Genomic DNA, 23,262 nt, shown 5'->3' with positions numbered 1-23,262 from the left:
GACCAGCATCTCAACATTCTTATCACATTTGCCCAATTTCTTTCGCATTCTCTGGCATATCATGTTTGAAGAAAATAAACATTAGAAATCAAAGAATTAAAAAAAAGGTTTTTATTTAATTAGATTGTCTACAGATTTTTGGAGCTCACACACAAAGGCTGAGTAACTGCAAAGAGGCATCACCTTGACAGATCACAATTTTCCTTTGGCTGAGTGATGTCCCATTCATGTCTGGTCCGAACCTGTCAATTTCAACAGAGTGGCTGGGAATGTGGGTGTGGTCCGATATACAAACTTCTGTTACAGCAGAAACACAAGACACGTTTAAAAAGTGCTGTAATAACAAATGCACCGCCGGTGCCAGTGCAAATGACTCTGCAAACAAGGAGTACAGTGTCAGTATGTCTTGATTAATGTCGAGGTGTCAAATCGACAGTGCATCTGCAATTTTCAGTTTCATAAACCCACTCTGTGTTCAGGGAGGACATGTTGTCATTCATGATAGAACTGACCACCATGTGTAGCTTCAAGTTTATTCTCTACTTGGATCTATTTTCACTCAGCATGCATGCAGTTAGGGTCCATATAAGCACCATTATATTTTTAATATAGCACCATGTTTTACTTATTTGTGTATTTTTCAGTTCTGTTAGGACCCAACTGTCGGCATGCATGAATTTCAGAAACTCAAATTTTCGTCAGATACGTACCCTACAAGTTGCAACCTTTTACAAACATTACAAGGCAATTAATGAATATTCATACGGTACCATACATGAATAACATTAACTAATACAGTACACATATTAAAGAAAGTGCTACAATACAGAACAATTGCTTTCTTGTCTTGAGTCTCATAATAATCTATAGACTATAATAGGACACGCTAATGCTATATGTTACATTATCCAAAGATACACCAAAACATTTTGTTTCACCATTTCTTGTTAAAAAGTTGTTATCAAACATTTATAATTATAACTTCCAACTGATACAGAAATGCCATGATAAACACAAATCAAAAACAAACGGAAAAAAACCCCAAACTTTCACAGTACACTACCTACACAACTATCAAAGAGTAACACATAGAGGTCTTTCCCCCTAGAAGCATGAATATATCCCGCAACAACTGCCTATTACTTCAGGTGGCAAAGCATATTTATAGATTATATATTTTTCTCTTTTGCATGTGCCACAATGAATTCAGTATATTTTGTTGAGTTTTCTTTTTTAAATCATTCAATGGTGAATAACTGTTAAACTTCTGCAAATAATGTTGGAATTAGGGAAACACCGCTTAAACATATACAATCAGATTTTAAGGCGTATGGGTCATAATAATTCAAATAGATTTTAAATGTTAACAGTCCAAATTTGTTCAAGTTTGTTTTAGTGAATGTCATTTAAATTGGCCCTATGGGTGGATTCTAGTTACTGTGCTTAACAGGGGGTGCACTTTAATACAAAAGCTCTGAATATTATGATAAAAAATTAAATGCAGCGAAACACAATATCAAGAAAATGTACCATAAATATATTTAGACATTTTTAAGTTTAACTTTAATGTTCTTTGAGGTGTAAGAGCACAAAGATGTGCATGTAATTTAAAGTGCTAGCTATTATTTCATTTGAAATCACTTTACCCATATTGTGCAAAGATAAAGTCATCTTATAAGACATCTATAGATTTCATGGGTGGGACTTTCTTTATACCATTACATGTCTAGCCAAGGCTGTGTGCCAGGCCATCTTTTCAAAATAAATATTTTCCAAAATGTGTTTCTATATTCATATTTCATGGTTGATGTAAAGAACTAGAGTTAAAGAGGACAGCTGTTGGGACATTTAACATTTACACCTTTTTCTTACGTGTTGTGATGTATATTATTAAAAAATTATTATCTAGTAACAGCACCAAAACCTGTTTCAGCTTATCATTAGGTGCAGTTGAACATGTTTAGAATTAATGAACGTCGTGACACTTGTGACAAAAATATTTCAGAGCTTGTATTTTTAAAAACATACTAATTGAACAATTTCAATACTGAATTTTTTGTAGTAGATGGAAAAAGTGCTCTTTTCCTAAAGTGCATCTTCTGGGAAGTGCTGCTGTTTAAAGCATATTTCAGGTGTTTTGGTTGGCACATCCCTTTCACGTAATTCATTCTTTAATATGAAAAACAAATCACTGTGCGGTCACCACTATTCATCAAACAGAGAACAAATGTAACTTTTAAGTGTATGCACCATCCTTTCCAAGTGCATTTAAAACCATTACTGGAACAAATTCCAATTGTGGGGCAAAAATGTGCTTTGAGAAGTACATGAGAAGTATGAAACATTATTAAATGCACATACAGAGGCCTTTTTCTACACAAAATCTTTTCAAACAACAAACACGTGACCAAGAGACTACATGATTCATTAACAGCCTCAAAAATGAAACTTGTGCTTCTCATGCAATAATTATCAAAAATGGACCCATCAAAGAAATGCAACTCCTGTGACCCTGAACAGCTCTGGACTAGTGGAGACATATCACTGACCACCCAAACTTCCTAAATTCACTTCTTACTCTAGTGGTATGCACCGTCCATATCAGATTCACACAAAGGTGTAATACAGTATATATCATTGTGTAATTTGCCCACATGCTATTCCATCCTGAAATGGACCAAAACCAAAGACAATGCACGGCTATTATTATTAAGAGTTTTGTCTTCTGTAAGGGCAAAACGCAATGAAGGCTATAAAACACTGAATCCCAACTCACTCAGGATGTAATGCCCTTTCCAAAATATATAGGTAAAAGCATCAAAGCCCTTAATACAATGCAATACACTAATAAGCTGGTTGTCAGCAGAGGTGGGAAGGTCAGGTTTGGAAAGCAAAAAAAGTCCTATTTTGCTCAGACAAAGTACTCATTTTTAACTAATTACTGGAATTAACTGTGAAAGATCGCAACAAAAACATGGAAGAACTTTTCTTTCCTTTTGTAGTTTTTACCACTTTTTCCATTTGAGATATGGATCAATTATTTTGTAGTGTTTCACAGACTGAGGAAAAATCCACTGGTGCCTCTGACATTAAGCAGCACATCCTCTACTGATCTTAAGGATTAGACAATGAATTCAGTTCAACAGATTATTCAGTAGCTATTCTGTCCCACAGTAAAAAATAGGCTGGAATGCTAGAATGAATGCTGCGCTGAACCCTTTAAAGGCAGAACCCTTTAAAGAGATTGTGGGTCATGTCAAGTACATGGGCAATCGGTAACTGTAATTCTAATCAATATATCTACTCATAAAACTTCTTTACTGTGAACCACCATGATTATGCAACAACAAATTGATGTTAATTTGAGGTGCATTAAAGCATTTTACCAGGTGGTAAAATCATTTAGGTGGTAAAATCATTTCCATTCAGGTGCAGTGGTGGCCTAGCCGGGTGAGGAAACGGACCCGTAATCAGAAGGTTGTCGGTTGGAATCCCCCCACACGCTGCTCCCCGGGCGCACCAAGGGTGATGGTTAAAAGCAGAGGACACATTTCGCTGTGCCACCGTGTGCTGTGCTGCAGCGTTTCACAATGACAATCACTTCACTTTCACTTTCAAATGGATGAAAAGTCATATGTGTTAGATCCATCTTCATGCTATTCTGCTAACTAAAAATGTTAGCTCCTTGCTATTCAACAGTTATTCACATCACCACGCTGCACTAGTCGCTCTCTTTTGCAGTCTGCAATTAACTAAGATACTCATATAGAAATCTGTCCCAGGTTTGAAACATCTTCTAAAGGCCAAACTTTTAAACAATTTTTTTTCCAAATGTGTTTTTTGCCTAATTTTCTTATCCCTTAGTTACTACTGACTGACTGTGATAGAAGAACAACGCATGGACAAGAGCTGGAACAGACAGACAGATCTTAGCAAACTCAGTAACCTCAAAAAACTATTGCGATATAAATATGAAACTACTAACACAAGGAAGTGGGTTATTGTTTTAACATTTCTCCCTTCATTGGCTTCTAGCTGCACTGTATGATGTTATGGAAGCACAAGCTATCTAACGAAAAAAAAAAAAAAAAACTTCTTATATTTCATATTTTAATGTTGTAGCTATAAATGAACCTTTAAAAATGCAAAGGCTAAATGTGTCAAATATTACTATAATGCCATTCATCAGTTAAACAAAAGCATACTAATGCTAATTTCTATGTTCTGATAGCCGACGGGCAAAATCGCATTTTTTCAAGTATCAGAATTTTGTGAAAGGCTTTGAGTTCCCAGCAATCACACAGACGCACAGAAGCTGAGAACCGTTTAAGGCTACAAAGGACAGTTCATCGAAGGGATGCCTACTCCCTGTTGCAGCTCCGCACGATGATTTAGCCTCCCTGGTCGCACGATCCCGTAATGTATTCTTGATCTTTCATTATTTTAATAGCAGCACATTAATAAAATACTCTACTCGTGTTAAGACTTCTCTCATTAGTTAACAGGTCTCTTCATTTACATCAGCTGTTACGTGGCAGAATTCTCTAAACAGTGAATGGCTGTTGGAACTTTACTATTATTTTATAATATATTCAAGACGTACGGTAGCCCTGGAAATAATGGCTCTAGATGCATGTCAGAATATGATTAGGGGAAAGAGGGAGGAATGAAAAGGGAGAATATAAAAATAATATCCCAGATGCACATCAGTAGGCTGCAAAACCGCACCACCCCGGCCTACACCCGTCCTTTCTGTGATCTGTCTGATGCTGTAACCTGTGTAGTAGGGCTGGGCAATGTGCTGAAACCATATGGAAAATTCCCGTTTCGCACGTCCGATTCCTCCCGTTCGGGGTTCCGGCTGCCTACAGGCCCCCACGGGAACATTCTGGACTTCTCGCGTGCAATCGTCCGCATTATTTCAGCGTTTTGCTGGCATGATTATTATTGATCCACCTCATTTCTGACCTGAATGTACAGCGTACGCACGCCTGTCTTACGCAGGTGGGCTGGTGGACGTCCTGAAATTGCCCAGCACCACTACGCAGGGCCTGGCTGCCCCTTGACCCACCGTCAGCTAATTTCATTATGAAACGTGAGGTCCTTGGTTTTTTTTTTTTTTTGTTGTTTTAAAATAGCCATTCAGGAAAGAGGGTCAAAGAATGTAAAAGTGCTAACTGTTTTGTTTTTTCTTCTTCTTCTCTCTCTTCTTTTTACAGTACTGTTTTAGAGGTACGTTATGCGACACCGAACCGAGAAAGGGGAAAAGAAAAGCAAAAAAGGAAAAGGAAAGAAAGAAGCCGCCCGCCATTTCGCTGTCGTCAATCCTCCGGCTCCTCGCTGTCGGCCCGCGCCTGGCCGTCTGTCCGCTTCTCCTTGTGGCAGGTGAAGATGCGCCGCATCTCCTCCTCGTACCTGACGAAGTTCTCCCCGAAGCGGGCCCACGCCTTCAGCGGCACGGTGATGGTGTTGCGGTACGGCTGGCGCACCTCGCTGATCTTCAGGAAGACGCCGTAGCGGTTGGCGCCCACGTCGAAGTAGAAGCGCTTGTTGTCGACGCGGAAGGACGCGGCCTCGGGCAGCTCGGGCGACTCGTCGTGGCTGCGGCCGGCGCGGCCGCGCTCGTCCGCCCCGTCGTCGCCGTAGTCGTCGATGAGCTGCGACAGCGCGTCGCGGAACTCGATCAGGCCCTGCGCCGGCAGCACGATGGTCTGCTCGATGCCCTGGCCGTAGTAGCCCATGGTGCCGTGGCCCCTGCTCACCGTCTGCCGGATGCGCAGGAACCTGCCGCGCTGGTTCTCCTTCAGGTCCAAGTAGTACTTGCGGTTGTCCCGCTCGATCAGCTCGCTCTTGAGCACCCGGTGTGCGTGCTCCTCCGACGCGGCCGAGCCGCCGGGCGAGAGCGGCGGGTGCGGGTCCTGCTGCCGCCGGCGGGCGTCGTTCGGGCGGCCCTGGCCGTTGCTCTGCTCCTGGCCGCCGCGCAGCCCGATGTGCGCGTAGTAGTCGATGAAGTCCCCGAGGCAGTACCTCAGGTCGGGCGCCATGGACATGGAGAGGGTCAGCTTGCTCTTCCGGACGTTGTCGTGGCGGCCCCTGCCGATCCACACCTCGGCGATCTTGAGGAAGCGGCCGCGGGCGCTCTGCTTCACGTCCAGGTAGAAGCGCTTCTTCTGGATGTCGACGCGCTTGGAGGCGAGCTCCTGGATGTCCGCGCCCGGCTGGGCGCACGGCTGCGGGAACGCGCCCCTCGGCGAGGAATCCGACGCGGTCCGCGCCCGGCCTCTCTCCATCCCCGCCGCGCCGCGCCGCCGTCCACCGCGAAACCCGTCCGAAATTACCCGGCCGCGGGCTTGCGCTCCATGTCGCGGCGCGTTAACCTCGATCGGCGCCTCGGCCCGGCCTGGAAGATGGCAGCCGCCCGGCGAAAAGCCCCCGCGTCCCGAAGAAAGGTCAGGCGCGTCGCGCGGAGCCGCGGCATTTTCTCCCCCTCCCGGACATCGCGCACTCCTTCCCCGCCAGGGAAGCCCGACGGAGGTCTCTTTAGAGGGCGCTGCTTCGGCGGAGGCTCGGAATGAACCCGATGACCCGCTCCCTCCCTCCCCACACCACACCACCCCACGCCGCGCGGGAGCCGGTTTAAAGGGACGGAGTCGGGTTTACGCCGAGCGCTCGCTTTTCACTCGTATTACTTTACAACGAAACCCAGGGAACGGGAAGCCGCAGCGCGTCTCCCCCTCCCCGACACCCCGTGTTCGAGAGACAGTCGAGCCGGAGAGGAGAACCCGGGATGCATTTCACCTCACGGCCATGCGGGGCAATAAACCTTTCACGGTGGCCGTCCGTGGTAACGGTGCAAAGGGAATGATTACTTAATCAATTACCGCATAACCACGTCGCTGCAAATACTGCCACAATTGACATGAATCCCTCTCAAATCATCGTCATAGTGGTTAAATACTGCGAGTGTGTTATCTGCGCAGCAGGTGGCGCAATTCCTTTTTATTTTTTATTTTTATTCAGCATCGTGTGCCATGTGAGAACATGACTGGAGGGAGAAGAACGCGGTGGAGTTCCACGCGTGGTTCAGTCCTAATCGAACCCATGCCCGGTGCAAGCATGCATCCTGCTGCACAGCCCCCAGGAGGATTCCTCCTGGAACGGGTGTCTGGATTCAGGTGGGGAATTTGTCGATGTCGGCTATGCAGTTTGGAAGGCCACAATTCTGGGCGGAAGATTATTCGGCACGTAATCCACATCAGAAACGGATTGTATTCACTTTTAATGTATGCCTTGTTGGGGTTCTCCATTGGGTGCATGTCAGGTGACTACTGGGACGATACCACACCACATGCACAACAGCATTGTCCGAGGTGGTAGTAGCCTAGTGGGTAACACACTCGCCTATGAACCAGAAGACCCAGGTTCGAATCCCACTTACTACCATTGTGTCCCTGAGCAAGACACTGTCCCTGTAACTACTGATTGTAAGTCGCTCTGGATAAGGGCGTCTGATAAATGCTGTAAATGTAAATGTAAATGAGAACGGCATGCTGCAAAGAAATCATCCGGTCACCTGGACCACTATTACGCTAGGGCCATGCGCCTAATGAAACGGAAAAGGGAATGCAGGTTCGAATCCCGATCCGCCAAGGTGCCACTGAGCAAAGCACCGTCCCCACACACTGCTCCCTGTGCGGCGGTCATGGCTGCCCACTGCTCACCAAGGGTGACGGTTAAAAGCAGAGGACACATTTGGTTGTGTCACCGTGTGCTGTGCTGCAGTGTTTCACAGTGACACTTTCACAACTCATCACCTGGCAGCATAGCAAACCAACTATGAACTCTATATTCTATCTGCCAATTACCCATCTGTGGTGTGTCCTAATAATATGGAACTCTGGACAGTATTACCAGTTTTGTCCATAATAAAAATAACCTAAATAAGACAATATATTAAACAGACTTTTTTTTAAATAAATGAAAATACTTTAATTTAATCTAATAGTCCATGTTGTACTCCTTTCATTTGAAACAACATTATTGTTTGGACATTATACTTTGAGCATGCAATATGAGCATGTACACTATTTGAAATGTATACATAAACGGTATTATTTAATTTGTAGGATTTTAGTTGTGATAATTCTCCAGCAATTTTGCGAGTACAACCATTGTTATACAGGGTGGGCCATTTATATTGATACACCTTAATAAAACAGGAATGGTTGGTGATATTAACGTCCTGTTTGTGGCACATTAGTATTTGTGAGGGGGCAAACTTTTCAAGATGGGTTGTGACCATAGTGGCCAATTTAGAAGTCGGCATTTGGATCCAACTTTTGTTTTTTCAATAGGAAGAGGGTCATGTGACACGTCAAATTTATTGGTAATTTCACAAGAAAAAAAATGGTGTGCTTTTAACGTAACTTTAATCTTTCATGAGCTATTTACACTTATTTCTGACCACTTATAAAATGTGTTCAATGTCACCAACCATTCACATTTTATTAAGGTGTTTCCATATAAATGGCCCACCCTGTACTTTGAAGTTGTTGGTTTTTAGGTTGAGACAATTCTCCGCACTGTTAGTTAGTATTTCAGCCAATTCTGAGTTGCCAGCTCCCCCACTGTGTGTGAATGTTTTCCATTTGTATATATCGTAATGTCTCTCCATGGCGTGTCGCACAGGACCGTCTGCGTCAACCACGCTGAGGCTGCACCGCCACCCCGCGCCGGCAGGTGGCGGCGATTCGGCAGGCCATGGAGCCGACGGCCCCTTCCTCCACCACCGAAGTAAGACGTGCCCGATGGCGCCAGCTGTGCCTCAGTTCGTGCAAAGTCTCCGGCAGCCGGGCGCGGTTTGATTATTACACGCGTATTAAGCGTCTGCCGGGTAAGGCCCGAGTTGCGGAGATGCTACGTTGGCGACGAGACGCCAGTGACATTATCCGCGCTGAGCTGCCCGACTTCGCGAAGTCTTGAAATAGAAGCACACTGCGTTGCAACGTGACCACAGCACATCGAGTTAATCAGAAGGCCGTCTTAAACACTCGAGAGTTCGCACGACAGCAGAGGCGAGTCCCGACTGGCGGGGCGAGCCCCTGTTTTCAACTGGAAACTGCCCTCCGATGTAACTACTACTCAGCAGTTACAGGGACAGTCCCCCCTGGAGACGCGCAGGGTTAGGTATCTTGCCCAGGGACGCAGTGGTAGTAAGTGGGGTTTGACCCTTTGACCTCCTGGCTCAGAGGCGAGTGTCTAACCGAGTAGGAAACTTCCACCATTAGTCGATTTTTTTGAGAAGGCAAAATTTTATGGAACTATTTGCGACCATCAAATATGCATTTTGTGTCTTGGTAGATTGTGAGGATGACTGACAGGACGTTACCACGATGGATGTCGCATTGCTCGGTAAAGGGTGGAGACGAACAGGTAAATGAATGATAAAACTCACGCGCTGTCCGGGTACAATAGGTAGCTCCATGTGCTGCAAAAGTGAAAAGGCGTCGAATTCAGTTTGCGCTGTGATCATATTTCCCTTTTTTCCTCACATGAAAATTAATGTCGCCGAGTGTTACTGTTCGCCTGCTTCCTTCTCATAGTCATATTCAAATTGAGGCAATTAGCATGTTAGAGTTCCCCCATGTGCAGGAAATTTATTGACACTGGTTTCTATGGTAAACATGTGGAAAGTTGTGTTTGCGAGTTGTGTAGTCAGGTTTTTGTGCATGTGAGGGCCAACACATCTTGCTTGGACGCCTCTTGTCATCATGTTTACAGCATTTATGGGTGTTGGGTTCACTCAGTTACAGTCCAGCGTGTGTTTTGCATACATCCATTGGCTGCGCCATTAAAACCACCGACATGCAACATTTGGTTATCTTGTTACTCTGGCGCCCGTTTGCATCTGCAGAATGGCAAGTCTCGTACGATCGCATCCTCTGTATCTTGAATCCAGATCCATGCCCAGGTAGTTTCTGGATCTGAATACCTACAGAAGAAAGGCATACATTTTATTAAACTGATAGAGAAGTGAAATGATAGAGAAATGAGAGAAAATGATAGAGAAGTGAATTTATTGTAGTGCAGATTACACCCACACACCATTCATTCAAGCACTTGGACCTACGGGTGACGTAAAAGTGATTAGTTGTCATGCGTGACACAGCACAGCACCCAGTGCACACACTGAAATGTGGTCTCTGCACTTCCCTTCCCTGAGTGATCCGTGGATATTGTTCTACCCTAATTATCCACTCCTCTAATACTCTGCTGTGACTCACTGTGATATTATTATTCTATTTCTACCTTAATACAGCAGACAGGGGTCTACAAGACAAATGTTCTTGAGAATTATCTTCCCTACCTGGAATTTAGTGGATCAGTCATATACAGTCAGGAGAGAAATGACTGCTCGTTTCTTTCAGAAGACTTCAGGTACTTTCAATAAATTCGCATGCCCACAATTGTGTAATAATTTGAGGAACGTATCATTTTGTAAACCGTGTAGACAAATATTTATTTAAAGCAAGGCACATTTGTTTCACTAAGGTCCTCTCTTCCACCTGGCTCAGCAGTAGGCTTTGATCTAGAATGGCCACCTTCCTTCATCAAAGGGAAGACAAAGAAAGTTGCTATGGTTCAGCTTTGTGCTTCTGAGAACAAATGCTACCTGTTTCACCTCTCCTCTATGTCAGGTACAACGAAGTATCCCAGCACTAAACATATACAATGTAATGATGTAGACTTTAGAGGAAAGAACATTTTCTAGCACATGTCCAATGAAAACTGTAGAAATGTAATGAAAAAAATTATCATTGTAACCCATATTCAATAATTGTGTGGCACTCTGGCTGCCTTTGGCGCCTTAGGAATTATTCAGGTACGGTGCCATACCTAGGGTTTGGGTAGGATTCTGGTTATATCCTAGTAATTAACCCAAAATCCTAATTATAACAACATATTCTCACTGTTAGAAGCTGTGGTAAAAATTGTCACCCATTCCGAATTTCCAGGATTTCCACTTGGCCTGAAAATGCTTTTGGAGGATGAGAGTATCAAAAAGGTTGGAGTAGGCATTGAAGGTGACATGTGGAAGTTACTGTCAGATTTTAATGTCCAATTACGGGCCTTTGTGGAGCTTGGACATCTGGCCAATGAAAAAGTAAGAATTTTATATATATATATAACTATTTCATACACACGCACGCACATATATATATATATGTGTGTGTGTGTGTGTGCGTGCGTGCGTGTGTGTGTGAAACAAACAAATATAGTATAGTTTATTTATAAACACCACAGCAAACATAAACATTTACTTCCCTTCCCTTTACTTTCCCTCAACATAATTGCCATTTTAGCGACTTTGTGATTAAATATCAAATGCATTTAGGTATGAGCTAAAGGTATTTTAACATGTTACTTAAAAAATTAAGTCACTAACAGCAGTTTTTGCTTTAAGCTTAGGTGCATAGAGAAGTGGAGTCTTGACGGACTGGTGAAGCATCTTTTTGGGAAGCAGCTATTTAAAGACAGGGATGTGCGATGCAGCCAGTGGGATGAGTTTGAACTGACAGAAGAGCAGAAGAGATATGCAGCAACAGATGCCTACGTGAGATTTTGCTCTAGATGTCTGTTTGTACTGTTTGGTAACCCTGCTAATTAGGTTTGGGATTTGTCCATTATTAAAAGTTGAAACCAACACAGTTCAGTATCTGCTGATTTGCTGTTTATAGGCCGGTCTCATTATTCACCAGAAGCTGCAGAGCATTGCACCTGGTAAGGTTATCTTCAGGTTACACATTTATGTCCATGTAAACAGCTCCTGGGTGTGCCACTCTCATTCTGTCTGTGCTTCATGAAGGAGGGTCGAATGCAGCTACACATGTAAAACATAAACTTAGTCAAATGGCCAGCGAAATTGAGCAAATTGCTGTAGGCATTCCTGAAGAGGTTCATTGTCCTGAAAGGTTTGTATTTATGATTTTGTAATTTTGGTGGAATATTTTTACTGCATTGATAAAAATATTGGTGTTGATTTTCTCCAGAGTTGAAACACTAGTCACGGACATGTCCAGGACACTAGAAGCTCTAAAGGACCTCCTAATGAAGACTATAGAAGAAGATACTAATGCCATTAAGGACCCCAGTACCTTGGATGCTGACTCCAGACCCAGTGATATCAGATATGAAAAGGGAGTTATGTCCCTTGATGTTTCAGAGTATGAACTTCAAATGTTGGAAATGCAAACCAGACAGGAAGAACTGGAAGAACAGTCAACTTTGGACTTTCAGGTGAATATTGTTTCACTATATATTTTTTTAAATTCTCACCATATATTTACATATACACTAAATTGTGTATTAAAAAAACAAGGGTGGGGGGGGAATAAATCTGCTAACAATAACAGATATTTCTTATGTAGCCCAAAATCCCATTCAGTGGTCTTTGATAGCGATGCTTTATCGCATTATCAAAACACTGGTATTTATCAAGGATTTCATCGAATGCTTGACTGTGGAAAAAGTTTGTTTTTAAAGTATTTTGCTTAGTTTGAAATATCTAGAAAGTTTTTTTTTGTATTGTGGGCATATTGCAGTAGTATTGTATAGTCTATAGTATAGTATTGTATTCCCACTCCTAATTAATAATAGAACGAAAATATAAAATTCGGCAATCAAAGGATAACAAATTAGGCATGGATTAAAGTTGTCCACTTAAAACACTTCTAATACTTGCTTTCATAGGCAACAACAGAAAATGATTTGTCCCTCAACTCTGATTTGTCTTATGAAGTGGCGAGTGATGAAGACCTGGAAAATGAAATGATGCAGGTTAATGTTCAAAATTTTTGTTTCATTCGTTGTGGAAATCAAGATTAACTACATTTTATTCTTTTCTTTCAATAAAATATTGAATTTGGAAATGGCTCTGCTTCTGTGCAAAGGAGCGCTGCATGACATTTATTATGCACCATGTAGAAAAAAAATCTGTTCCCCACTTTCCAGAGCAGGCATGGTGTTCAGTCTGATGATGTTCTTCTATCTTATGCAGTGTGTGGAGGAAGTGGAGCGCCAGAATCCTGAGGAAAATGTCCCTCACCATGGTCAGCACAAAGAACCTCTAGAACAACCTGCCACAGAGGAAGAGGATGAAGTCATAGAGGAAGAGGAGGAGGAATTTTCAGGTATTCAGGAAGTAGAAGTGTACATTTTATAAAAACATTTTGGATTTCTATTGACATTGAAAAATTAAAGAGCGATAATGGGGCAGTGGTTTGCCTAGCGGGTAAGAAAGGTTGTCGGTTCGAATCCTGAACTGCCAAGGTACCACTGAGGTGGCACTGAGCTCCCATACACAGCTCCCCGGGCGCCTGTCATGGCTTCCCACTGCTCACTAAGGTGATTGGTTAAAAGCAGAGGACACATGTAGTTGTGTGCACCATGTGCTGTGCTGCAGTGTTTCACAATGACAATCACTTCACAAAAAAAAAGGTATTGTCTTGCTCGTGTCTCAGCTGCTGTTTCTTAGGGCACAATGTGTTCTGTCATTTTCTGCATCTAGATCCAACACTCCCACAGCCAACCCCAGAGGAAATAAAATGTTTAAAGATGTATTTTGGACATCATGGCTTCAAACCGTGAGTGCTGTCCACGTAATTTAATTGAATTTGAATGTATCCGCTTTTCACTCCTTAAAATATCCTGCGATTACAATTCAGGGTGCAGTGGAAGGTGATCTACTCTGTTCTAAAGGAGAGAAGAGATAACCTAGTTGTCATGGCAACTGGTAAGCACCTGTATGCATGTTTGTATATAGTGTTTAGGATTATCAGTGTGGTCCATCTCTTAGCTTTGCCTTATTTGACGTGTGTCCCCTTAATTGATAATCTGTAATGAATTTCCAGTCTGACAGTGTAGTCCATTCACCAATTTTCTATGCTCGAGTTCACGTTAATTTCTCTTAAAAAATAAAAGTAGAAATACTTTTGAGTGCAAGCTAATAATTAAATGCTGATATTAAATGAATCCAGTTCATCAATAGGAATTAAGTTTCACGCTGTTTGTGAATTAGGTATTTGCATGCAATTGTTCTTAGAATTTCACTCTGTCCAGTGATAAATTAAATAAAATAGAAGAATTAGTTCATTTTGTTAAGGAGACTGATACCAAAGGACTGGAACCTTTTCTTTCCATCCCACAAGGTTATGGGAAGAGTTTGTGTTTTCAATATCCCCCAGTGCATTGTGGGAAAATGAGTGTTGTCATCTCACCTCTTATTGCCCTTATGGAGGACCAAGTTTTCCAGCTTCAGTGAGTCTTGTCACATGTTAAGTTTTTATTCTATAGTTCTATAATCTGGACGGGAATCTGGTGAAATTATTCTGCATATATTTTTGCAAGTATATATTTATATTGATATATTTTTGCACTGATACTAAGCAAATGTTTTTTTCTTTAGAATGTCAAACATCCCAGCATGTTTCTTAGGATCAGCTCAGACTAATTACATTTTTGATGATCTAAAAAAGTAAGTGAATAATGAATTAATTAAAATAAATAAAGATTGTATTCATACAATTGAGAGTGTGCTATATTTTAGGGGTCATTTCCGGGTTGTATACATGACACCAGAATTCTGTTCAGGGAACATCTCTCTTCTGGAACTCCTGAACAGAACAGTTGGTAAGGAACTTTGTATAAAGGACAACTGAATTAATTACTAGGGTGCATCATCTTTGGAGATGGGTGGGACTCTAAATTTACTAGGGTCTGAAGGGCAGATATTGGCAGATATCACTACAGTACTTCATCTGGGTGTTTACAAGGGCATTATTGTCCCCATTGTGCTGATTGTTTGTGTGGCATCATGCTGGTTCTGGCCCTGTATTGTAAATGTGCTTTTCTTTTCCATTTCTAGGCCTTTCATTAATTGCAATTGATGAAGCACATTGTATCTCTCAGTGGGGACATGACTTCCGAAACGCATACCGAAACCTCGGGAAGTTAAAGAAAGCTCTGCCAAACGTATGCATTACTGTGTGTTTTTTTTGTTTGCATATATTCATTTTGTACTCTAGTAATGAATAGGGTATGAAAGAAGGACTGTTATCTTAGAGGAAAAGGCAAATGTGGGAATGGGAGACTTGTGAGAGGCCTGAACTCATTTGAAATACATCCTGTAGGTTCCAATTGTGGCTCTCACAGCCACAGCCAGCCCATCTATCCGTGAGGACATTGTTAAGAGTCTTATCCTGAAGAACCCACTCATCACCTGCACCTCTTTTGACCGGCCCAATCTGTACTTGGATGTGAACCGCAAGTCTGGTGACCTACTCGCAGACTTCAAGAATTTCTTGATAAAGAATACAGGGTAGGTATTCAATTCATTTTAATATATGTAACAACGGTATGGTTTTTAATGTCTTTTAATTTTCTTTTGGAAGGGGCAAATATGAATTTGAAGGTCCAGTCATTGTGTATTGCCCCTCTAAGAAGGAAACGGAACGCGTGACGAGTGCCCTCTTGAAGCTGAGCGTTCGCTGCAGTTTTTATCATGCTGGCCTCAGCATCAAACAGAGACGAGAGACACAGCATAAGTTCATGAGGGATGAGATTCAGGTCTGTCTGCTTGACTCAGTTGCTCTGTACTTTTCTTCTCAGAGTGAATTGTCTGCCAATGTTGTATATATATTCACATAACTGAGTTGTATATCTTGATGATATTAAAATGTTTTTTTGGGTTCTTTGCAGTGTGTAGTTGCAACAGTTGCTTTTGGTATGGGAATCAACAAACCTGACATCCGCAAAGTTATCCATTACGGTTCCCCCAAAGAGATGGAGTCGTACTATCAGGAGATTGGTAGAGCTGGGAGAGACGGTCTTCCCAGCTCATGCCACGTACTATGGATGCCAGGGGACATGGTGCTGAATAGATTCATCCTCACCAAGACCAGCAGTGAAAGTCTTCTAGGTTACAAAATGGAGATGATGACTAAAATGGAGAAGTACCTCAACTCGTCCAAATGCAGAAGAAAGTAGGTTCATTCTGTGATCATTTAACCCATCATAATTTCTCTAAATCTTTATGGACAGTGTTTGCATAAAGTCATCTTTATTTGACAGAAAGCTGATTTATTGTTCAGTAATTTTTTTATACTGTAATATATTGGTCATACTCTGCTGATCTGCAATATATAGGCAAGAGTCTGTAGTTGTAGACACAATGACAGGAACAGTAGCTCAGCACACCAGTACTGATAACTGCTGATAACTGGTGTGAGCCAGGTTGTATAATTGGATTTATACAGTTTACACATTAATATTTATGGGAAATATTTACCATTAATGTTTCTGTGATCTAGCAGTTTAAATGTAATGGCATGTTTCATGTGTCATGGTCAAGGCTAATTGTGATATAATTTTAAAAAGTCTCTCTTGTATCCCTTCTGATTTTGTCTGTCTCCTCTGTAGGTTGATTCTGTCCCACTTTGAGGATAAGCAATTGCGAAAGGTCACTTCTGGGATTATGGGCACCGACGTGTGTTGTGACAACTGCAAATCTGGGTAATCCCTTTCAGTGTCTCAGGTCAAATTCACAATATTTGTGAAATTAAAGATTAGAATTAATTTTCTAGCATGGACTGCCACACTACATGTAGTCAGTGCAGCCCACTTCACACTTGTTGTAATGTGTTATTGTGGAATGTTTTGGACTTTTGCACAGGTTGATATGTGGCCCCAGCAAAATGCAGCCAGACCAAGAGTTGCAGGATTTTGGTGCTTGTGCCTTTCAGCTGATGAGTGCCATTGAAGCACTTGGAGAAAGCTTTGGTGTGACTGCCCCTATCCTTTTTCTGCGTGGCTCTGTAAGTCCCCGCTTCTCTTTTTGTATTTATTTCCCAAATATTATTTTACCCCCAGTTAAAAACTGACCAGAATTTATTTTGAAACATTAATGAAATGTGCTCATGTATTCAGTATTCCCAGAAGGTCCCGGACAGGTACAGACGGCACTCTTTGTTTGGCGCTGGTAAGGGTGTCCAAGAAGTCTGGTGGAAAGCTCTCGCTCGTGCACTTGTCCTGGAGAACTACCTGAGGGAGACCACTGGCCAATCAAAATTCATCACTTTGTGCAAGCTCACCAACATGGTACACAGTTCTCAAATCAGCTCACAAAGTTGTAGTTTCATTTTCCACCATATGGTGCCGACAAAGTCCTTTACGTTTATAGCTGTATTAATAACTGAATGCAGCATGAACTAGATAGAAACTTCCCAATCATTATTCTGATGAATGGTGAAATCAGTGTTACTGATTTTTGTGTGGATTGCAATAATATATTATATGTGAAATAATATATCATACGAGAAGCAAAACTAGTTTAAAATGTGTTTTAGCTGATATAAAGTGTCTTTTCTTTTCAAAATGTAATTTGTCTACTTTTTCCAGTCAGTCACAATCAGAGTAATCTGACATGTTTTATTGGTCTCATATAATAGTCCTTCATATATATTTTAGGGCAGAATGTGGCTGTCTAAAGCAAATAATGAGAAACACAGAACCCTGTTCCTGCAACCCAACCCAGATCTCACTTCCAACTTCTCTGTGATGATGTAAGAACCCAACAGCACATCCATACACAGAACAACATTGATACAATTGCTGCTAGCTTCGAAATTTAAAAATGTGCTTATTGACTGAAAGTGAGTAGTAACTCAGTGGCTGTGATTATTGTATTAATTTTGGTTGGAAATGGTACATGTCATTTGACTGTTCTGTTGGTTTACATTTGCAACTGAAGTCAGAGCAACATCTCAGGACCTCCTAACATCAGAAGCCCTGGCAGCCAATGCTCAGCTCAGGTGTGTACATGCTAAGATTGAGGTACTGAAGATCATTATACCTGTTAGTTGTCACTTCATCTGTGTAAATTGTCTTAATAGTCCTTTTAATCAGACACAGCACTAGTTTGATTTCTACTGATGAATTTCATTTTCTTTGTTCTCAGTGCTTTACCTGTTTTTCAATTATTTCTGTCTAGAGCAATACTGTACGTGCCAGAACAGAAAACAGACTACCTGTAAAGTCTAGTGCAGTATTGCCCAGGTGAGCATAGGGGTTGCTGTACTAATCACATTAATCACATTTTAGGCTTGTGAGTGTATGGATTAATTATGAAGTAATTAGCAATCTGACTGCTACTGAAATGTTTGTAGAAATGTGCTGTTGGTGGAAATCTGTATTTTTCTTTTATATTTTTCAGTACATCAACACCCAAACCTCAGCTTCCGACTGTCTGTCCCAAAGAGCTGGAGCTGCAGGTACCGTGACTAAGTCACCTGTAGTCCATACACACCTGAAGGCTGGATCTGCTACCCAGCTGTTGGTTGCATGTTGGGATCTTTCCTGCATTGATTGCACAGACCTTACTATGTTGTTACTATGTTGAAAATACATATGTTCTTGCAACATGGTCCTGAAGCTATAAGCCCTCAAACAGCTCTCATACTTTGTAGTTTATTTGTTGGCTCTGTTGATTTTTGCCATATAGGCTGAGCTCTATGGAAAACTGGTTGCTGAGCGTCAGAAGCTGGCCAGCAAGAAGGACATCCCACCAGCCATTCTGGCGACTAATAAAATTCTTCTCGACATGGCTAAGAGCAGGTAGGTTTTAATTGATAATTGAAGAACAAAGAATATTTCTTTAAATGTTGTATTAAAGTGCTATTCTGCATTTTCCTGCTTCTTCCAGGCCTTACTCGGTGGCCAGTCTGAAGCAGATAGAAGGTGTAAGTGAAGCTAAAGCCACCATGCTAGAGCCATTGTTACAAACCATCAGTCAGTTCTGCAAGCTCCACAATCTTCAGGTATGATGTCTTTAAGTAGGGAGAGTATAAATAGCATAACAAAACTTTTTGGTGATCAAAAGACTGAACATCTCATTCATGTTATTGTGAAGCCCTCTGAACAGAAGATGAAACTGTCCTCTTCGTCATCGGAGTCCAGCTTACCAAAGAACAGCACTTTGGCAGCTATTTCCATCACTCCAACACAGTCACTCCTGCCAGGCAGTGTGTCCATCACATACAGACTGTTCCAGGAGGAGCGGAAAAACTTGGTAGGAAAGCTTTATGTCCATTCCATTCAGACATACTCTCTTTATTTGCTGAAAACATTAATTTACCTTAAATATTTTCAGAAAAAGTTTATTTTGTTTTTTATGAATGTAGAAAGAGGTGTGTGATGTGCGTAGTCTGCCCCTCACCGTGGTAGAGTCCCATCTTCTTCAAGCTGCAAATGCTAAATATCAACTGGACACAGAGAGGGCTGGATTGACATCTGCCATGCGCAGCAAAATACTTCACATTATCACATCTCCTCCGATCAACTCGGGTAAATCAACCTGCCCGACTAGTTAAAGGACATTACTTTAATTGTTAATTACTGCTTGAGAAATATACAAACTGTTTTGCAGATCTCAGCAACCTGAAGTCCCTCAGAGCACTGGTGCCTGAGGAAATCAGCACCTTCCTGCTCAAGCTAACAGTGGCATTGGTGCAGAATGAGGGACTGCCTCAGGGGCTATCTGATAGCCCGTCATCAACAGAACCCGTCTGGATACAACCACAGGTTATTGCCTCCCAGAAGACTCTAGTATTGTCAGCATTAAACAGCACAGCAGGCACCAATGTATAGAAAAGGGCTAGAGCAATTAAACAAAATAGTTTGTGGAAACTTCGCCAGCAGAGGGTGCCAACATTTCATAAATGTATTTTTTTAAACCCACTGTTCATGTAGGGGTTCTTTTTGTATTTCTTAATGAAACATGATTGCGTTTATTTTTATAAGCGTGTCAAAAAATAGACCTGGCACAGTTTTGACAGTGACTCATTAAGTGCGCACTGTATGTCTTTTTATTCAAACCAATTTTTCTTTGTCCCGAGCCATGCCCTATGTCTAACAAGCAAGACTTTGACTTGTATTCCAGCAGAATGTGGTCATCTTCTTGAGCCTGCTGTCATTTCTTCCTTGGCACCCTGGCATTTTGGAGATACCCTGACCCATTCGTCTAGCATCACAATTTTGCCATTTTCTCCTCACATTGTCATGTTGTGGTGGATATGGGTTGATGTAAGCTAATGTATTTAGTGCTGTGAGAGGAATATCTCAACTCATGCCATTCTGTGTGGTGATGCTTTCCTAAAGCACTTCTTAGACTCCAATCTTTCTGCCTCTCTTAGCCTCATAAAATCTGCATTAAGGGAGAGCGGCTCTAAAGACCAGTCTGACAGCTGGTGCCTCCTCTCAACTGATTAGTACAGACCTATTTTCTTAGTTCCTGCACAGATGTGTGGTCACAGTCGAGAGTCACTGTGCTCGTTCTATAGTGACTTTCACAACAGTGGATGTTGTATCATGCTCTGCATTCAGCTTAGCATCTTGGACCTATACCATGTCATTCAAGATGTTTTTTACATAGTGTTTCAGTACAGGGCATCTGGAAAGTATTCACAGCGCATCACTTCTTCCACGTTTTGTTATATGACAGCCTCATTCCAAAATGGATTAAATGCATTTTTCCCTCTTCGAATTCTACTTCACAATATTCCATAATGACAGTGTGGAAAAAGGTTTACTTGAGGTTTTGACAAATTTATTAAAAATAAAAAACTGAGAAATCACATGTACATAAGTATTCACAGCCTTTGCCTAATACTTTGTTCATGCACTTTTGATCGCAATTAAAGCCTCAAGTCAATTTGAATATGATGCCACAACCTTGGCACACCTATCCTTGGCCATTTTCACCTATTCCTCTTTGCAGCGCCTTTCAAGTGTCGTTGCAGATGACAAGTCTGAGTTCAAGAGTGTGCTTGCAGGTTTTCATCCAGGATGCCTCTGTACATTGCTGCAGTCATCTTTCCCTCTATCCTGACTAGTCTCCCAGTTCCGGCAGCTGAAAAACATCCCCACAGCATGATGCTGCCACCACCATGCGTCACTGTAGGGATGGCATTGGCCTGGTGATGAGCAGTGCTCATTTACCCCAAATGCCATAGAATTTTGTTTCTCATGGTTTGAGAGTCCTTCAGGTGCCTTTTTACTAAGGAGAATTCCATCTGGCCACTCCTGGTGGTTTTGAACATTTTTGTAGGCCACTGTGCCCATTGGGACCCTAAAATCAGCAAGTTTCTGTAACTTTCCCCAGATTTGTGCCTTTTTGGCATTGATTTCTTTGTTTTTTTATTTTTAATTATTTTTTTCCAAAACCTCAAGTACATTTTTTTTCACATTGTCATTATGGTGTGTGGTGAGTTCTCATGAAAAAATCCATTTTGGAATAAGACTGTAACATAACAAAATTTGGAAAAATTGATGCACTGTAAATACTTTCCGAATGCACTGTAAATAATGGACCATTTAAACATTTTTTTTCTGCACAGGATAAGCCAGTAAGGAAGGACTGTCCTGTTCCTAAGCCTGGATCTCCCCTAGCATCATCTTTTGTTTCAGACCATGACGAAATTAGCATGAGTGATGATGAATTGTTCAGTGACATGCCCATGCCAGAGGTAATTCTCATTTTACCACTTTAACACTTGTCAGATCAAAGATATGTAAAGACTTCCACTGGAAACCATAATTACAGTTAGCATGTGCTTGGGCATCAGTTTGCCAGATCAGTGTAGTCAAATTAATTTTCTATATTATCTGTATTAAAGGATCCAGATGTTCCTCCAGTCACCCCTACTTGCAGTGCTATGGACCTGGCATCCTGGAACCAGGAGCAGCTGGACAAGGACACCCAGGAGCTCTTCATCAGCTCCCCAGAGCCGGTACTTTCTTACTTATCTATTATTTACTATTAGTTTCATATGTTATAATATTTTTTTAATTACCATAAATGTTACTCGTTATTTATGTACTTTGAGCTGCATATTGAAATGCAAATATTTGATTCTTTATTGGTTACTTTCAAAACAATACATAATGTTAAAGTGCCATGACAAGCAGCAGGGAGCCCCCACACCCCACACCCATCAGAAAGCAGAGTGTTGGACAGAGTAGTGTCTGGCCTGACCTTTCACCACCCAGTAGTCCTGTTTATTTGAAGTGGAATCGACCAGTCTTCTGTACCCTGGTTTTAACAAGATGAAGGCTTGTCTCCACTGGCAAAATTTTTTTTTCTTTTTTCACACCAGTTCTCCACTCTGACTGTTAGTAATAGAAATAGATTTGTGTGTGTGCATGCATGCATTTATTATAGCAATGAGTGTTTGTCATGGAGCAGTGTTGCTGTTAAGAGATTTAAATTTATTCTGCAACACTCATATCAAACAGATCCCACATTCTGAATGTTTAATTGTGTGTGTGTGTGTGTTTTTTTTTTTTGTGTTTTTTTTTTTCATCTGTTGCTAAAATAATTAAAACACTATTTTGGCACGATTTTGTTTTGCGTTGAAATTAACCTGTGGATCAATACATGTGCATTAGAGGCCTCTTCTAAATTGATCATGGCTAAGGTCACCACAGATTAAACACTGATGGGATGGGACAGGACAAAACAAAAGCCTTGTCTTGAAACTAACAGGAAAATGAAATTTCGAAGGACAAATGCCTTTTAGAGAAATATTGAGGGATAATAATGGTTCAGCATGACTTTCCAGTATTGATGCCTGAGTGTGTGTGACAATGAATGTGATTCAACCCTTGTGCGCCATGATCATAGTGACCACCCTAGTTTCAGTTTAAAAGCACTACTGAGCTCAAGAGTCTTCCATTGAAACATTTTGATCTCAAATAAACAGAAGAGACGGAGAGAGCAAAATTAACACTCGATCTGCTAATTAAGTCTTGATCTGCTAAAATCATGGTATAATTGTATATAAAGCACAATATATTGTTTTATAGTTATAATTTGCATGCCCTGTGTTGGGCTATAGATTTCTTTATAATGTATCAGCTTTCATTATTAATTTATTATTCACATGCACACTTTTACTAGGCATAAACATAACAGATTTACTTCAATTTGTATTTTAGAATGTCAGCCAACCTGGTAAAAGGAGACTTCCAGAATGGGCTCATGTACCACATGGCCCTGCTTCTTCTTTTGGTTCATCAAAGAGCAACAAACGCAAGAAAGGACTCTTCAAGTAGTGTTGTGTGTATCATACATTTAAAACAATTATATGTATATATATGTTTGATTTCTGTATAACTCTGATTTAAAAAATGTAAATGTTACTTTTGTTT

At 41.4% G+C, this 23,262-nt stretch overlaps 3 protein-coding genes across 12 annotated transcripts in view; 1 reads left to right on the top strand and 2 right to left on the bottom strand.

The window, feature by feature from the left end:
- The window catches only part of tex15 (testis expressed 15, meiosis and synapsis associated), a 24,831-nt gene extending 15,240 nt beyond the window's left edge, over positions 1-9,591 (bottom strand). For 2 of the 3 annotated variants that reach the window (XM_028971559.1, XM_028971560.1), the window contains exon 1: positions 184-1,848. The gene's annotated coding sequence lies outside the window, so the exon portion shown is untranslated. Of the gene's footprint in view, positions 1-183; positions 1,849-9,454 lie in introns of those variants that run through there. The other variant, XM_028971562.1, reaches the window with a different exon arrangement.
- On the bottom strand, positions 5,109-6,576 carry purg (purine-rich element binding protein G). The gene has a single exon (XM_028971572.1). It carries the CDS (start codon positions 6,288-6,290, stop codon positions 5,322-5,324), a length of 969 nt encoding a protein of 322 aa, XP_028827405.1. The 5' UTR covers positions 6,291-6,576; the 3' UTR covers positions 5,109-5,321.
- wrn (WRN RecQ like helicase) lies at positions 5,322-23,262 on the top strand. 8 transcript variants are annotated; one of them, XM_028971565.1, is made up of 37 exons: positions 5,322-5,474; positions 7,021-7,175; positions 8,689-8,793; positions 9,361-9,432; positions 10,322-10,437; positions 10,552-10,697; positions 11,016-11,164; positions 11,465-11,614; positions 11,739-11,781; positions 11,867-11,972; positions 12,051-12,297; positions 12,751-12,837; positions 13,058-13,190; positions 13,568-13,643; positions 13,725-13,792; positions 14,208-14,316; positions 14,465-14,533; positions 14,606-14,688; positions 14,924-15,030; positions 15,189-15,376; positions 15,450-15,624; positions 15,757-16,040; positions 16,477-16,569; positions 16,730-16,871; positions 16,984-17,154; positions 17,524-17,618; positions 17,807-17,867; positions 18,047-18,111; positions 18,269-18,326; positions 18,557-18,669; positions 18,758-18,872; positions 18,965-19,123; positions 19,236-19,398; positions 19,481-19,635; positions 21,450-21,578; positions 21,729-21,842; positions 23,050-23,262. In XM_028971565.1, exons 3-37 carry the CDS (start codon positions 8,761-8,763, stop codon positions 23,164-23,166), a joined length of 4,191 nt encoding a protein of 1,396 aa, XP_028827398.1. In that variant the 5' UTR covers positions 5,322-5,474; positions 7,021-7,175; positions 8,689-8,760; the 3' UTR covers positions 23,167-23,262. The 8 variants fall into 8 exon arrangements, with proteins under 8 accessions (XP_028827398.1, XP_028827397.1, XP_028827400.1 ...); XM_028971564.1 differs by having other exon boundaries at positions 10,319-10,437; XM_028971567.1 differs by lacking the exon at positions 8,689-8,793 and having other exon boundaries at positions 10,319-10,437.

The sequence above is a fragment of the Denticeps clupeoides genome, chromosome 3 (assembly GCF_900700375.1).
Source record: "Denticeps clupeoides chromosome 3, fDenClu1.1, whole genome shotgun sequence".
NCBI lineage: Eukaryota > Metazoa > Chordata > Actinopteri > Clupeiformes > Denticipitidae > Denticeps > Denticeps clupeoides.
Note: the sequence above shows the minus strand (reverse complement) of the source record. Positions and strands in the feature narration are given on the sequence as shown.

Bases quoted from the DNA above. Each gene is read 5' to 3' on its own strand.
- purg (XM_028971572.1), bottom strand. From the start codon at position 6,290: ATGGAGAGAGGCCGGGCGCGGACCGCGTCGGATTCCTCGCCGAGGGGC.
- wrn (XM_028971564.1), top strand. From the start codon at position 8,761: ATGGAGCCGACGGCCCCTTCCTCCACCACCGAA. The intron at 12,298-12,750 runs GTGAATATTGTT...TTGCTTTCATAG, and splicing joins AGTCAACTTTGGACTTTCAG to GCAACAACAGAAAATGATTT. The intron at 13,644-13,724 runs GTGAGTGCTGTC...ATTACAATTCAG, and splicing joins GGACATCATGGCTTCAAACC to GGTGCAGTGGAAGGTGATCT.